We start from the raw sequence: 16,988 nt of genomic DNA, 5'->3' as shown, positions 1-16,988 counted from the left end.
ACCAGTAACATATATATTCCGCTCTGACAAAGGAAACTGTAAATTTTTTTTTAATTAAGGGAAGGAAAATTTGGATTCTGTTTTTTAATAGCAAAGAGTCAAATGTTTGGGTGTTGCAAAATCTTATTATATTAGAGCAAATGCACTACTATAAAATCTTATTATGTCAGTTTTTTTTTAATTCTTATCGTGTGCGTGTATATATATATATATATTTGCATTTGAATGGCTTCATTCAACTGTTGAGAGCGCATGGGATATGTTGACAGAAAATGTTGAAGCATTAACACCTACGTTTAAGAATCCTTATTACAAGGAGTGTTAGTATTGATTTTTACAGGTTTGTATCTTCTTCTTTTTTTTCAATTGATTTGGTACATGAATTTTCCTACATATATACCAGAGCCCTAGAGGCTAGAAGTAATCTTTCAAGTTTTTATCAGGAAATAGTTATTCAAGTGTCTTAGTTATCCCCTTGGTTTGATCAGTTAATCTTGTTCTCTCTCTAATCTCTCTGATACGAATGCACATATGCTTTAACTCGTGGAATTTGCTTAATTTCTTGCAAAGGAGGGTAAGGATTTTGTATATTAAACAGGGAAAAAGAATGGCGCACACAAACTCACATAAAGAGAAATGCATGCCTCTACTACTGTCTCCACATTATCAACTAAGTGACTGTACTTTCAACCCAATCATGCATCGTCAAAGGTTGAAGCGTATCAAATCTAGCCACCCCGATCTCTTCTGGCTAAAGGAAGTGAGCTTTGCATTAAACCTGGGTTTTCCTCTTCAAGCAAATTAAGTGGCGAGGAGGAATGAGCAACTTGCATTATTAAACCTAGAGAGAGAAACATATAAAAACACACACACAAAACTTATATTAAGAACGAGAAAAGAACAAAGACATCATTTTAAGTAATAAGTAATAAGCTTAGTGGAAGAAGCATTATTTGCTTTTAAAACCTTACCAAGATGTACGTTAATGTTGCAGATTTCAGTCCCTCTCAATATATACTAAATAAAACAGAAATGGTTGCGCAAAGTGTATATGGTGTTGTCTAATCAAACTCCATGCCCTCCTTAAAAATTGTATAAGCTAATCAATGTGCGGCTGACAGAAGGTTCACTTGAATTCGAATGTGAAAAGAAATGCCGAGCTTTCCATTTATGGAAATTATTCGCATGCCTTGCAATTCGCTTTCGTCTATATTTCATCAATATCAAACAGGCACTGGCATGTGCATCAAACTCTTATTTATGACCATGATGAAGGGTAATAAAGCTGCTAGTGGGACCGTACCATCGTCTTAAAAAGCACTCTTAGGGTGCCGCCAGCCTCAATCGGTGTAGGTTGTTCCTGATAACTGAAGCTTATTTATAGAAGCTCATTCCTGTTTTTCTTCCTACTGAAGCTTAGTTATAGAAGCTCTCTCTCTTGTTTCTCTTCCTACCATTTCTTCATTGACTCGTTGAAAAAGCCCTCTTTCCTCATCAACCCTTTATGGCATACAGACCTTTCATGCTTTCTTTTTTTATGTTTCTACTTTTACAGCAGCATTTTCACCCGATATCAGCATCACGGTCACTAGGGTTTCGTGCACCGTCTATCCCTAAAGATTTTTTGAGCAAGCCAAGTTCTCCTTCCAATAATCTTGGCAGGTTTACTATAAATCGTTATAAAATGATTGAGGCAGACGCTTTTCGGCCAACAAGTCCTGGTCATAGCCCTGGTGTTGGCCACAACGACCCACCACCTGCTTCTTGAGAATGATCTCAAATCCATCTCATTTTCTATTTGTAGGTTTAATTTCTAGTTGCTGAGAGTGTGACAGAGTGATAAAATGTTTGAGAGAAGCCCCAGAGAAAAGGAAACTTCCATCAGAAGTACTGCTTTCTGCAGTCTTGTGCTAAAGTTATGATTTTCCATTTAATTAGCAGCTTTTCGTTTGGCTCATTGCGAAGTCTCTATACTCCCAAGGCATCTGCACGTGCGCATAATATATATATATAAAATATTTAGCCTTTTTTATTTGTAGATTATTTTTGCCCTTAGTTTCTTTTGAGTTTTTGAGCATGGCTTTTCAAGGTTTTTCTTCTTAGAGTAGCTAGTTGTGTTTTTATTTCATCTTGGAGATGGCTGATCAAAAGAGTAAGAATGTTGCAGCATCCCAGCTGCCATGTGCTTTATTAGGCAATTCGTTTGCTGTTTTTCTTTTTTTTTTTGAGATCATCTATATGAATGTCATGACTTCGATGTGGTGCAATAAAAGGAGTGTGTGTTCATTATTATCAGTTTTTTAGTAAGTAATTTCAAGTACAACTCAATGTTCATTACTTGATAAGAAACAAAGAAAGATATTAAATTTAGAGGTAAAATCCACTTAAGTCTTCAATTTTTGGCCATAATTACATGTATGTTCATTAATATTCAAAATGAACAGTTTATCTAAAAAAATATTTTCGTTAGACACATAAATCCTGCCATTAGTTAAACGTTAATATTTTTATTAATTTGATATAGTGATAATATTTTTAAGATAATTTTTTCTTTTATTAACTTTAAAAATTACTACTATGAAACTATATTTTTCATTTTTAAATTTTTTCTCTTTTCAAAAAAACAAAAAAAACTTCCAACTCAACCATCTTGCGCCCAGCCATGCTTCCTTGGGGAGCACAATTAAGGGAGCATTAGATCTAGTGTTCCCTAAGGAAGCCAGAGATCTAAGATGCACGATTAGATCTCGCGTTTCGTTGAGGAGATTCGATCGGATCTAATATTTCACGGTCAGATATGATCGCGCTGATCGACTTGAGAAAAAGAAAAAAAGTGAAAAATAAAAAAATATATTTTTTAAACATTTCATATTTAAATATTAACGTTGTTTACAAGTTTAGAATGGATTGTTCATTTTCAAAACTAACAAACTCATATATAATTATGATAAAAAATTAAAAATATCAATATATTTTAATCTAAATTTAGATATAAAGCAGGAACTTGATTCTTAATTTAAAGACTTTGTTTGAGCTTGGATGTACATAGCTGACAACATCCAGTTTAATTCCCCTAGCTCCTGCTCTCTGATCTCGATGACAAAAGAAACCACAGATTTTCCCCTTTTGTGTGCAAATTAAAAACTCTATCCAGTGCGCCACTGTCCTTTTCTCTGACATTAGCTTTAGGAGTATAAAATAATATGCCAACAGGCTACAACTCATTGGCCCAGAATCTAATGTTGGTAATAAAAAATCTCTTCCCAAGGCCGTCTTTGCATTGTTTATTACAAGTGGTACGTCCCAGTCCCCACCAACAAGTTCGACTGTCAGTTTCCATTTGATATTTTGTTATTCTTTTGTTGTATGTTTAAAGTTTAAGCAGTTGGTGGGGTTACTTTGAGCTTGACTTAAGTGTAACAGGCTGCAGTCTTATAGCAGAAATCTTAAGTTGGAGTGTTGGTTTTGTTTTTTTTTTTTTTTCTTTTTGCACCGAAAGAAAGAAATTTAACCCCATGCTGAAGAAACATTAATCCACATTATTCAGTTATTAATTATGAAACGAAAGGAGTAATAATTATCGGCGTTTATTTGCATGTACGAAAGTATTCATATTTTAATTTAAAAATGTGAAAAAAAAAACACCTTTGATTATAGAATAATACGTAAAATAATTTTGGAAAATTATGTTGGCAAAAGAGATGGTATTATTCGAATAATTAATATTAACAGGTGAGATGGTCTTTGCTTTGAACTTCGATTAACTTATTATCATTACTAGGGTTGTAATGGGCTTGGCTCACCTGAGCTGAGCCCAATTTCACTAAGATTGGGTTATTGGGTGGGCAATGGGCATTCCGGAAAGCCCATTCTAGCCACGCTTGCTGAGGCCTTTCCGCTCGCCTTGGGCTAATAGTTACACATATGGCTTAATTATTTTTGATAGGAAGCTTAAGTTTATCTTAATTTATAATTAAAATCAAATATCATTACAACTTGCTAAAATATCCTAAAATTTGAATATATTATCTATTCAATGAAATCTGATGTAGGAGAGGGAGAAACACAATTCATTATTATTATACATGCATGGGGGTTAAGGTGTTGACAGACAATATCACCGTCGCCTACTCCTACTGCATGCATGCATAGGCTGAAATTCTGAATTTTGCAATCAAGCTTTCTTAAATCCCATAGGATGACATGCATGGTGAAGGTGACATGTGCATAAAATACTTTACTTGAAGCAAAAAGTTTGTATACATTCTTAATTTTAAAGTCATGGTCATGGCATTGTTATGTTACCAATATGATAATGGATGATCAAATCGTAAAATTTAGATCCTTATGAGTTCTTTCTTTGACTTATTATCATAATATCAATGAGTTACTAGAAGAAATTGAAAAATTAAAACAGTTGTATTATTTGGATCTATCTGTAATATTAATTGAAAGGTTAGAGAACTCTTTGATTACATTGTCTAATTTGCAAACATTACTCTTATTTGAGTGCAAAAAGATTGTTGAGTTGCCTGAAGACATGGGAAGATTGATCAAAATGCATCATCTTGATACAAGGCACACAAAGTTAGTAAGGATGCCACTAGGAATGGGTAAATTGAAAGGCCTTCGAGTATTAACAGATTTTGTTTTTGGTGAGCAAAATGGTTCAAGCATTAGTGAGTTGGGAAAGCTCAAGAATCTACGTGGAAGACTTGCCATTTCAAATTTACAAAATGTTGTTTGCCATAGGGATGCCAAAGATGCCAATTTGAAGGAGAAGATCAACCTTAAGGAGTTGCAGTTGATATGGAGTAAGTATTATCATACTAATGATGATTCAATGCATGATAGAGAAATACTTGAACAACTGAAGCCTCACACAAACTCGAAGCATCTTGCTATTGAGTTTTATAGAGATACAAGATTTCCGGAATGGGTGGGGCATTTTTCCTTCTCGAATCTAGTATCTTAGCAGCTAAGGGGTTGTAAATTTTGCTTGGTCCTGCCACCGCTTGGGCAATTATCATCTTTGAAATCTCTCTCCATTCAAGGGTTTGCTGAAGTAGTAACAGTGGGTGATGAGTTCTATGGGCACGGTGTGCTGCCTTGAGTAAACCATTTGGATCACTGGAAATTCTAAGTGTCGAGGATATGCCAGAGTGGGAAGAATGGTTTTGCTTGAAAGACGGAGCGTTCTGTCTTTCCCAAGAGTTATACATGGAAGATTGTCCCAAGATAACCAAGTCTTTGCCCAAACACCTCCCTTCTTTAATGAAACTTAAGATTGAGAGATGTGGGAAGCTTGGAGGCTTGCTTCCAATGGCACCAAGCATGTCTAAACTTGACTTAAACCAATGTGATGCATTGCGATTGGAGCCATTGCCTTGTGGGCTTCGACAGCTGCAAATTTACAAATTGAATATCAAGGATTCCATATTGGAGCAAATGGAGCGACACTACACTCATCTTGAAAAGTTGGTAATATGGAATTGTTATGGTCTCAGGTCTTTTCTTGAAGGTACTCTACCTACTATGCTCAAATATTTGAGCATCAATAACAGTAATGTGTTGGAAATTTCCAAAATCGTTTTGTATACATCCCTTGAATGTTCATTCATAAGTGGCAACAGCGATCATCCACTAGAATCTTTCCCACTAGGATCATTCCCTAAGCTAAATCTTCTTGGTCTCAGCTCATGTGAAGGCTGGCAGTCGATTTTATATCTTTTCCCGAAGAGGGATTGTCTGTCACCGATTTGACATCACTTGGACTTATCGATTGCAAAAATTTAGTCATTGCCTGAGCAAATGCAATCCCTCTTTCCATCCCTTGAGATTTTGGCAATAGTCAATTGTCCAGAAATTGAGTCATTTCCAAAGGAGGGTTTACCCTCCAAATTAAAAGAAATTACAATTCAAAGAAGTGAAAAGCTAATTGTAGGCAGGAAGAATTGGGGTTTGGAAACACCCCCTTCACTTTCAACCTTCCGATGGAATCTATGATGCAGAGGAGATAGAGTTTTTCCCAGATGAACATATGCTGCCCTCTACTACTACTGGTCTTGACCTATATAGACCGTCTTCCGAATCTTACGTTTTTGGACTGCAAGGGCCTTCAACACCTCACTTGTCTTCGCACATTGGTTATGTCGGACTGTCCGAAGCTCCAATCTATGCCAGCAAAGATGCCTTACAAATTGTCCGTTGCTGGAAGAAATTGCGAAAAGAAGGAAGGTAAAGATTGGCCTGTCATTGAGAATGACGGACAAGTCATTATTTAGCAGGACCATATATGTCTCAAAGAGTCCCTTTGATGATTGGGCCTGATGAACGCAATCTGACTCAGGTACTCCATTCATTTTCATTTAATTTCACTAACCCTTGTTCATTCTCCATTTATTTTACATGTTTATTTATTGATTTTTCTTTCAAAAATTTTTAATTGATTGAGGTTTGTGTACTGCGTTCTAATTTTTTTTCCTTTTTTTTTTTTTGTTCGTGAGAGTAATACCTATGAATTATGTGTTTTTTTTTCCACCATTTTGTTGACAATGCATAATGCTCTTGTTCTTGTAACAATTTTATTAATTGTTGAATTATGTTCTTCATGAAAAGCTATATATATATATATGCATGCTAGCTTAATTATAGCTTTTAATTAAGGGTCCATCTGCTTCCAAGTCTAACGTTGTTGAAAGGGCAATCTCATTACCTTAGGGGCTGTCCTTTCGCTGTAGCCTATGGCCTATGGGTTGGTTAATTCCTTTCAACCATTTAAGTTTGGATCCCAATAATGAAGGTGGATGCAATGGATTGCACTGTAGGTGTTCCTATACGAGGTAGCTGATATATATGTACCGCTACTGTTTGCTTTATTTGTGTACTATACTTTTGATATTGTCATCGGTATAAATCGATAAATTTTATATAATTATTTGATTTAAAAATTAATAAAATAAAACTTAGATATATAGAAGATTATCTTTCTAATTTGAATAAAAGAATTGTAATTAATTTAGCAATTGGGACAAACATCAACACACACATATATATATATGAATTAGAGGTTATGTAAGTGACTTGTAGGTGTCTAACTTCCCAAGAAGTCAAACATGTTGCTGATATAAATAATTCTACTTTCCTCTTAAAGATTTTCTATTTCTACTAGTTTTTTTTTTTGTTTTTTCTCCTTAAAAACAAGAAGCTGTTGACTCTAAAGTCCATATAGTCTTTATTAATTTGTTTGCGGTTAGGCTAGCTATCTCCTCACCTATCTATTCAGAAACAGTGGTAATTTTCTATTGGTTAAAAACTACAAGTTATTTATGATAATCATGCAAGCTAATATTTGAAGCACAGAAGCATGTGGGCTGTAGCCACGATACCAATCATCTTTAATAGCAGAGAAAGTAGTTTTGATCATGCAAGCATTTAGATAAGTTTTCCTTGAGAGTAATAGCTAGCTGTAGAATTCAACTTGATGAAATATTTAAAGACAAATCCTCTACTCCTTTTGTTGTTTAATGCAGCTATATATATTTCCCATTGATATCACCACCTGTTATATAGTCAACATGTTTATTGTACATGTTAATTATTAATTATCCAAAACACAGCTTTATTTTATGTAGGCGGATCTTTTGTATTTTTGATTTAATAAAATAAAAATGGTTCAAGACATAAAAAAATTACTGTACATACTGTGAAAGCTGGGTGATTATTGACTGATTTTTTTTTTCTATTTCCTTGTGTCATCCTGGAACTGGGGCCGGTTTCATTGAATTAAACAAATTAGACAACTTGGTTTGTTATCGAAAAATAAACTAAACACTAAAAGGAAGAGCGTAATTATTTTAATATTGGTGGCAGTTGCATTGAGTTAAGACGGAGGAGGGGTGGAAGAATAGAAATTTTCTGCTCTTGTTGGCTGTCTATTAATAATTATATATATATATATATATATATATATATATATATATATATATATATATATATATATTATGATTATATCTTAAATTTTAATTTTTAAATCCTAAACCTAAATGATAGAAACATTACTATGAAAAAACGACATCAAAGTCAGAGGATTTTATTGGGCGGTGGCCAATTTGGTTGATTACTGCGCTATTAGCCTGTTACCGTGATAATCAATTTGGTTACTCATCTCCAGCACCTCTTCTCTCTCTTCCTCTCATCACTTTTTTTTATAAAAATTTTGGGTTTTTTAATCTCAAGTCATTTTATTATATATATAGGACGTTAGGCTCTTTTGTTCAGATCATAATTAATCCATCTTTTATACACTAATTTTCATCTTAATTAAAGCATGGAGGAAAATGGCTTCGGTAGGCGAGAGGAGCAGACGACGGTGATTGAGTTGAGTACCGGCATTGACATAGAGAAACTCCCCCTATGGGAAGAGGAGAGGCAGTACCGTAATTGTTACGTCAACTCCATCTCCTCTCGCGAAATGGAGTCCCTCACTGCCATCTGCGATGCCTTCCTTCCATCCCTCCACGTCTCTGCCGCTGATGCTGATGCAGTTGCAACGTTTTATCAGTCTTCAGCTTCCATGGCTGCAACTCCAGAGCGTGTAGGAACTTTCTTCCTCACAAACCCTTGTCCTTTTGCTGTGCATCTTACATTAATTTACTGCTATATATGCTGCACGCAGTGTGGATCACCTTCATCTCCTTTGCTGAATAATCATCAAAATCACCCTTTAAACTTCATTCCTAATTAATGGTTTGTTGAATAACCTTGTCCTATTCCTCTACTTGTTTACTTTCAGAGTTTCAGTTCAAACCCCGAAACTTAAAATTATAATATTTGATTAAAAAAAAAGGCGTATCAACTAATTTAATCGTTCTTCAAATAAAAAATTATTTCAGATTACAAAAACTGACAATTACCAACTTTTTCAAAGCAAGTTAATTATTTAGTCTATGAATATTTCTACACATGCATGATGAGCTACAGGTAGGAGGGTTGCTGAGCGAGAGGATGGAACATCCCAAGAAATGGATGATAAGGTTAGCACTGTGGCTGTTGTCCACTTGGCTGGGAACCTTCGTACTCTGCGGACCAAGAAGCCTTTCGACCAATTTCCCCTTCTTCCATACTTTCTCTCAGTTGTCTCAACAGAAAAGGGAAGAAATTCTGCTTTCATGGTCTCTTAGTTTTTTCTATCACCTCAGAATGCTCTTCAAGTCCACGAAGCTTCTCACCCTGCTGGTCTTCTTCTCCCAGGTAAGAATCCTGTGTTTTTTTTTTTTACTCTTAACTTCTTTATTGTCTCGCTGATTAAGGTACTTTCTGTGGATTGGTCTGTTCAAAATTTTATGTTTTTATTTAGGGAGGATTTTTTTTAGCTCTTAAAGATAGAATATTTAAAAAATGACCTTCTTTTTAATTTTAATTTTTTTTAGTCGAGAGAAATTTTTTGAACAAAATTACCCTTAATGAACCTCTTCATATTCAAGTACTCTCAAATTTTCTCTCCCGCTATTTGTCTATTTTGCTCCTCATTCTGCTGTGCTTTCCTTTTTTCTCTGTCGTCATCCAACTTTTTCTAATTTTATCATCATCACTATCTCTCTGTCTATCTCTTGTTTTCTCGTCATATGATTAAAGAGTATGACATGAAAAGTAACAACACATTCTTGGGTTTATTGGTTTATATTCACAAAATACTCTCTTTGCCTATCTCTTGCCATTTCATCATCAATCTACAGACCAAAAAATATGACATGGTGAGTAACAACGGATTCTCGGGTTTATGAGTGTTAAGTTTTTTCAATAATTCAAGTTTAATAAAACATGCTTTAGAGTGTAACAAAGTGATTCATGTCTTGAATCATCGAAAAAACTTAACACTCATAAACTCAAAAATCCATTGTTACTCACTATGTCATTCTTTTTGATATATAGATCGATGATGAGATGGTGAGAGATAGATAGAGAGAGGGTTTTATGAATGTGAACCAATAAAACCAAGAATATGTTGTTATCTTTCATATTATGCTCTTTGATATATAGATCGACGACAAGATGACGAGAGATAGGCAGAGAGATAGTGATGGAGGTAAAATTAAAGAAAGTTGGATGACGAGAGAGATGAATGGAGAGCACAATAGAACGGGGAGCAAAGCAAATGAATGGTGAGAGAGAAAATTTGGAAGCATTTAATTTGTTTGAAATCGTTTTCAGGGTATTTTTGTTATTTTAAGATTAAAATTGACTAAAACAGTTAACTTTATATTGAAAGTTATTTTTTGAAATGAACTTAGAGTTGTCTTTTACGATTTTCTCTTTTATTTATCAAAAAAATCTAATTCAACTTACTGTTCAAAATATCAATATCTTTTAAAATCTTTCACATTTTATTCTATTTTTGTCAGTTTAAAAAAGTATATATGTATTTCTTGAGAGTCAATGAGTTGCATTAAAAAACAGGTGCCAAGCCATCGCAAATTAAAGGAAGTACATCAACTTTGCATCATAATTAATGGTAAATGCAACTACTCTGATGCTTATCGGCACTGAGTGGTGCATCAGAGTAGTGGTTGTGACAATAGGACTAGCTAGTTCATTCAACTAGTTATTAATTCGGTTTGCAAGAAACAATTAATGCCTGCTAGCTGCTGCAATCACTACTGTACAAAGAGAAAATGACCAAAAACTACAAACCAACGCAACATTCATTATCAGCTTACCAGAGATCAGTAAAGGCAATGATGTTCTAAATTGCATGGACTACAATTGGTAATAGCACGCATGCAGTACATTCCGACAGATCGACCTCACTTCATCAGATCATTAATGAACCTGTTGCTCACAGGTAGATGAGAAGAATCAAAACTTGTCATGGAAAGCGATAGGCTACTGCGGACCTGACCCAGAGTTCCAACCTCAAGCCAGTCGATTGAAGACGTCAAAACAAAATGGTTATGGAAACTTCATCTGTAAGGAACAAGAATGCAAAGAAGATGGTGAGAAAGAAGAGCGTTATGGTCCCCTCTGTAGAGGTCTTATCAACCTAAAACACCCACCAGACGTTGTCGCAGATAATCTACTACGATTTGGGCTCCCGGTTTCGGTTCGTCCTAAGAAGATTAATCCACCCAACTTATCTCATCCTTCTTTAACCATCAAATGTGATGCAGTAATAGTTGGTTCCGGCTCGGGAGGCGGTGTGGTTGCTGGTGTTCTTGCCAAGGCTGGTTACAAAGTGCTTGTTTTAGAGAAAGGAAACTACTTCGCCAGGAGCAATCTTTCACTTCTTGAAGGGCCAAGTATGGATCAAATGTACATGTCTGGTGGTATGTTGGCAACTGATGACATGGGAGTTGTGATACTTGCAGGCTCTACTGTCGGTGGAGGCTCTACAATCAATTGGTCAGCTTCAATTAAAACCCCACAGCATGTGATCAACGAATGGTGTGACCGCTGTAAGCTGGAGTTATTTGACAGCAAATTGTACAAAGAAGCCATGGATGTGGTATGCGAGAAAATGGGAGTTCAGTCTGAAATTGTTGAAGAAGGATTCAACAATGCAGTTTTGAGAAAAGGGTGTGAAGAATTGGGGTATCCCGTAAATGACATTCCAAGAAATTCACCGCCTGATCATTACTGTGGTTGGTGCTGTATGGGCTGCAAAGATGGAAGAAAGAAGGGTACTTCAGAAACGTGGCTAGTGGACTTGGTAAATTCAGGAAATGGTGTAATTCTTCCTGGATGTGAGGCCATTAAAGTTTTACACAAAAGAAGGAAAGGAAGAGGCCGAAATAGAGCAACTGGGATTGCTTTTCAGTTGGAATATGTAGGGGCAAAAGACATCTGCATTGTGGAGTCTAAGGTGACCATTGTTGCTTGCGGGGCTCTCAGTACTCCACCTTTGTTGAAAAGAAGTGGTTTGAAGAATGCTAACATTGGGAAAAACTTGCATCTCCATCCAGTGGCCATGGCCTGGGGATATTTTCCAGATGCGCCTTTGTCCAGTGGTTGGCCAGAGAAAGAGAAGAAGAGCTATGAAGGAGGAATTATGACAGCAATGTCTACTGTTGTTGCAAATATGGACAAGTCTGGATATGGAGCAGTACTACAGACACCAGCATTGCACCCTGGCATGTTCTCAGCATTAATGCCCTGGCTTTCTGGTGCAGACATGAAAAGGAGAATGCTCAGGTTCTCTAGGACAGCTCACATATTTGCATTGGCAAGGGATAAAGGGTCAGGAGACGTATATTCACCAAATTCAATTGGTTATAAGATGGAAGCCACCGATGAAGAGAATCTGAAGAAAGGATTAGATAAAATTTTAAGAATACTGGCAGCAGCTGGAGCTGAAGAGATTGGGACACATCACTGCAAAGGGAAGAGCATAAATGTGAAGCAAGCAAGCTCACATGAGTTCGAGAGGTTTGTCAAGGAGGAGAGTTCGAGGCCATTAAGAGACTTAAATACACAAATATGTTCAGCTCATCAGATGGGTAGCTGCCGCATGGGGATTGATCCAAAGCAATCTGTGGTGAACCAGATGGGGGAAACATGGGAGGTTGAAGGACTTTTTGTTGCCGATTCAAGTGTTTTTCCGACGGCTTTAGGTGTCAATCCAATGGTAACTATTCAAGCTATTGCTTACTGTACAGCACAGTCCGTTCTTGACGTTTTGAAGAGGAAGAAAAGTATATACTGAATCGGCTGTCTCAATCTTCAACTCTTGTATATACCAATCTTCCCACATTGAAGAAAATTAAGCTTGGGTGCTTGAAGTTGTTGAAAGGGGTTTAAGGATTGGGTTAAGGGCTTAGGGTAGTGCGGCATGTATATATATATATATATATATATATAAAGAAGGCGATCGTCTGCCAACTATCTCGCAAATCTTGGCCAAGTGCGCTGCGAATGGCCTGCCTATAGTTCTTGAGGATCTTCCTCATGGAGGCTCAGGTTTCAGCTGCTGGCAGATGCTAATGGTGTTTCCCTTTTGCGTGTTTAATGCTACAGTCTTAGTTGATTAAACTGTATAATAAAAAGTTGAGTGCCTCCTTCTACTCCTTGACTAGTTTATTGCTGGACATATTGTGCACATGATTGACACACATATCATGCATGAATCCAACCATGCATCCTGAGCACCTTGTGACAAAGAATAATACTACTTAGCTTCAACCTTTCCTAGCATAAGATAAGATCCTAAAACGTGGATTGAGTTTCGAAGGTATGTCTCTCAGCCCAAGGCTAAATTTTGAGCTTACCCAACTCAAGAACTGACATGGAATGGGTTTTAAAACATGGGCTTCCGTAATTCACAAGATTGTAAAGAATGGAAAAATCAAATACTACCTCAAAGATCAGCATTGTGGGTGGGAGTCCAAAACCTATACAATTTATGTGTTTGAACTTTAAACCTAGTTAACTATTTGTATACATCATCTAGTGATAAACATTCAAAGTCTATGGACAATCAAAGTGTTAGTGTCTTCCTCACCATAAATGAATTCGATGGCAGTAATGAAACAAAAACATTCCGAGCATAAGCAGGAAGGACAATATTACACCTACAACCGTAGGTGATTGTTCCATAGGCTCTAAAATATTGTTAGATTCTCAAATTTTATCAGATGAAGACTTTTATCTGTCCATGAAGAAAACGGTCAACTAACATAGTCAGAATGTAAGAAAAGAAAGTGGGCATAAGCAAACATGGAATCATTCTTTCTCCCTTTCAGGGTGGTGGGTGGAAGCAAGGTTGCATTGTGCCACACACACTGGCAGGCCAAGCATCTAGCTACAGCGGCAAGGCCATAGTGCTTCATCAGTTCAGCATCAGATGCCATGGATTATTTTAATCGAAACAAAAACTGCTCAAGCAAGGAAATCTCTAAGAAGAAACTTCAAAGCTCAGCTGGCTGGGAGAGCCAGTTCCAAATCAATTCCCTTCACAAAATATGTGTCGTCCTTTTCCTTTTCTTAAAATAATAGAAACCAACGCACGTTGAGACAAAGTCCACCACTCCAAGTATATATCCAACTTGCACCACCGAAAGCACTGCAATATACACACAATTCTCCCCCGAAAATGCCTGATGCTATTAACCATTAAATAATTATCTACAACGAAACATTAAGGAAATAAAAAACCAAGTATCAAATCTGTAGTCAATTAAAGCATATTATGAACTCCTCGTGATTTTATCGTTTTGAATTGTCAAAAAAAAGACTGCAAACTTACCCTTGAGACGGTTGTTGACCAACTGCACGTCATTGAAAAAGAAAGAGATCGAAAAGCTTCCCATAGAATCTACAACTACATATATGAGTAAATAGAGTTAGGACTTTGGGGACATGGTATCTCTCCTTCGAAGCAATGAAAGAATTGTTTGGAAGAAAAGCTCAACCACCGCTAAGGAAGAAAACCAAGGGACAGAAAGAGGAGGATCGCCACCTACAGCTATTTTCGTCTGTCTATCCCTTGAGTAAGCCCCAAGCCTCCTTCTTCCTTCTTCTTGCCTCCACTTGAATTCTCTTGTCCTTTCAAGCCATGGGAAAACATCGAGTTGGTTTCGTGTTGATCTTCTCCGCCATTGCCTCCCTCGGCCTTGTCTCCTTCGCCTCTTGTCTTGTTGCAGAGGCTAAGAGACCCAAGGTACGTTGGTATTTTGTTCATTGCAATTGATACATGAGTTTTTAATTTGTTTGTTTTCTAAAACGACTCTCTCGTTCTTGCAGAAGGGTGATCTCAAGTTGGATGGAAAGCTGTGTTTCTTGCCTACCAGTCGTGCCTTCGGATTCGGAGTTGCAGCACTGATCTGTCTCTCAATCGCTCAAATCATAGGCAACGTAGCAATCTGGGCGAATTGCTGGTGGAGAGGAAAGGCGAGAAAGGCTAAGAAACCATTTCTTACTGCAATTCTCCTGGCTATTTCCTGGTAGGTGATCCACCTCTTGCACGTCTCTATTGATGCAATCAATTAGTCAGTCATCCGTTGCCACGTTAACAGAGACAAATTAGGCTGCTCAGTACTGCTTCTAGAATTGTATTGTGGACCCATAGTTTAGGTCGTACAGAGTATCATTTACCTATGAAGTACAAACCAAAATCGTAGATAGATGAAACCGTTTTCTCCCTGCTATGTTCATTGCTAGAATTTCTGGCCACCAATAACCATAATTCCAGAAAGCCCAGTTTCACACATTTCCGGCCTTTTCCCTAAAGAGAGTGATGTGGGTCAATCTGATTGGCTACCGATCGAAAACTACGATGATTTTCAAGAGAGACAGAGAGGCGACCAACTTAGATGGGAAAACGCATGATAAACATGGACAGCTGGAAATGTCTAAGTTTCTTAAATCTCAACGCCTGGGAAAATTATATTTAATTAAAAAAAGGATAACATTTTGAGGTTGCTAATACTAATAAATAATCATAGCAGAAACATGGTCTTGGTATTAAAAAAAAATACATAAAGGTTAAAAAGCTTCGAATCTATCAAATTTGCAGGATCAGCTTTGGAGTTGCAGTCATCTTATTAAGTGCGGCCATGAGTATGAGCCGAACACAACCCTACGGAGAAGGATGGTTGGACGGTGAATGCTACCTAGTTAGAGATGGAGTATACATAAGTTCCGGGGTTTTAGGCCTGGCTGCCCTGTTCACCTTGCTCGGCGCAGCCGCCATGATGATTACGGTGGATCAGGTTGATCAAGGCCAGAAAGTATATGCACAGAATGTCGACAATAAAAGCAGTGATAGAATTGCAATGTTTGGGGAATCAGAGGCGGCTTAGTTTCAAGAAACAGGATGGGTTTATAAATTTTCAAAGAAAAAGAATCAAGTCTTCCACTGAAGACCGCAACTGACAACAGCTGAAACATTGCAGACGCCAAAAGGCCCAACGGGAGGCTTGAAAAGCAATACTGGAAACTCTTCTACATCTTGATATTGATATTAGGAACAAAGCGAACAAGGGACAGTGAGCAAGGGCCCAAAGGGGATGCCCCACTATTCACTTGACTTCCTGGGTCCCGCTTCCCCCTTCCTAAAGTCAGAAAAGATAATTAGCTTCATCAAAAAATTGACACAGATGGGTTTCTTCTTTTGTATATATTCCCATAAAGTTAGTTGGTGATGTAGATAGGCCCTCCACCATTGAAACAAATCAATACTAAATTCAATTTATTTGATGCCTTAACAAACGTATTCCCTCTTCGTAGCTTTCCTCCTTTTCTCCGCTTCGCATTCGTAATATATCAAGCAAAGCGCCAATTAACTTAGGACAGTAATGAAAAAATCAAAAATAAAAACACAACATACCAAAATGACTGGCATTAAGGCAAAAGGGTAGGAAACCATATAGAATAATACCAGGGGAAATTTTACTAGTAACAAATTGATGTAGGTGGGTAGGAACTAAATCTTCCTTACCCCTCTTCCATGCTTGAACAACACTTCCATAGAGGGCTCCACACCTATCATAACTAACTACAGCAAAGCAAAAAATTCCTATTCCTATTATGCCTTGCCCTCGACATAAGACATATCTCAACAGGCATCCCCTCATAACATATTATTATTCATCATCCATCAGTGTTGATGCTTCCTCTACTGTTCCTCTAACATTCAAATATAAGTTAGCCGCTCCACTTTACAGGTTAAAAACATTTTTACACGCTGAACCATTTCTCCTATTGGCCAATTAATTTTTGGCGGTCCAATATTGGCGGTTCACAACATCTTTCTCTACATAAACATTAATTTTGAAATTTAGATATATCATAATCGCTATTAGACCAACCAGTAGTAATCCAATCACCCTCTCTTCGCTACCTTTCTTAATGTTATAAAATAGTTATAAAGCATTAACTGGCACTACCTCCCTCGCTGTGTGAGAAAACCTTCCTTAGTTGACACTAGGAACCAAACCAGTTGCCAGCTCCCCTTGCCCCTATCTGCTTTCCTCAAAATTTCTCATGATAATGAC

At 37.0% G+C, this 16,988-nt stretch overlaps 2 protein-coding genes, 1 long non-coding RNA gene and 1 pseudogene across 3 annotated transcripts; 3 read left to right on the top strand and 1 right to left on the bottom strand.

Annotated features, from left to right (window-relative positions):
- Positions 1–4,540: 4,540 nt before the first annotated feature.
- On the top strand, positions 4,541–6,284 carry LOC108661196 (putative disease resistance protein At3g14460; annotated as a pseudogene).
- A 1,934-nt stretch (positions 6,285–8,218) lies between these two features.
- On the top strand, positions 8,219–13,074 carry LOC18606920 (Long-chain fatty alcohol dehydrogenase family protein). Its single transcript, XM_018116840.2, has 3 exons — positions 8,219–8,596; positions 8,983–9,252; positions 10,844–13,074. Exons 1-3 carry the CDS (start codon positions 8,330–8,332, stop codon positions 12,698–12,700), a joined length of 2,394 nt encoding a protein of 797 aa, XP_017972329.2. The 5' UTR covers positions 8,219–8,329; the 3' UTR covers positions 12,701–13,074.
- A 517-nt stretch (positions 13,075–13,591) lies between these two features.
- LOC108661091 (uncharacterized) lies at positions 13,592–14,377 on the bottom strand. The gene is made up of 2 exons (XR_001926903.2): positions 14,240–14,377; positions 13,592–14,118 (listed from the first exon to the last, which is right to left on the bottom strand). It is a non-coding gene; the product is annotated as an uncharacterized LOC108661091 (long non-coding RNA).
- Positions 14,250–16,203, top strand: LOC18606919 (chitin synthase, putative (DUF1218)). Its single transcript, XM_007040817.3, has 3 exons — positions 14,250–14,653; positions 14,737–14,936; positions 15,509–16,203. Exons 1-3 carry the CDS (start codon positions 14,549–14,551, stop codon positions 15,792–15,794), a joined length of 591 nt encoding a protein of 196 aa, XP_007040879.2. The 5' UTR covers positions 14,250–14,548; the 3' UTR covers positions 15,795–16,203.
- The last annotated feature ends 785 nt before the right edge of the window (positions 16,204–16,988 follow it).

This window comes from Theobroma cacao, chromosome 3, assembly GCF_053813885.1.
Source record: "Theobroma cacao isolate CCN51 chromosome 3, ASM5381388v1, whole genome shotgun sequence".
NCBI lineage: Eukaryota > Viridiplantae > Streptophyta > Magnoliopsida > Malvales > Malvaceae > Theobroma > Theobroma cacao.
This window is presented reverse-complemented; position numbering and strand designations above follow the sequence as displayed.

Coding starts and splice junctions, on each gene's coding strand:
- LOC18606920 (XM_018116840.2), top strand. CDS start 8,330: ATGGAGGAAAATGGCTTCGGTAGGCGAGAGGAGCAGACGACGGTGATT. Junction 8,597..8,982: donor TGGCTGCAACTCCAGAGCGT/GTAGGAACTTTC, acceptor GATGAGCTACAG/GTAGGAGGGTTGCTGAGCGA. Junction 9,253..10,843: donor TGCTGGTCTTCTTCTCCCAG/GTAAGAATCCTG, acceptor TGTTGCTCACAG/GTAGATGAGAAGAATCAAAA.
- LOC18606919 (XM_007040817.3), top strand. CDS start 14,549: ATGGGAAAACATCGAGTTGGTTTCGTGTTGATCTTCTCCGCCATTGCC. Junction 14,654..14,736: donor CAGAGGCTAAGAGACCCAAG/GTACGTTGGTAT, acceptor TCGTTCTTGCAG/AAGGGTGATCTCAAGTTGGA. Junction 14,937..15,508: donor ATTCTCCTGGCTATTTCCTG/GTAGGTGATCCA, acceptor TCAAATTTGCAG/GATCAGCTTTGGAGTTGCAG.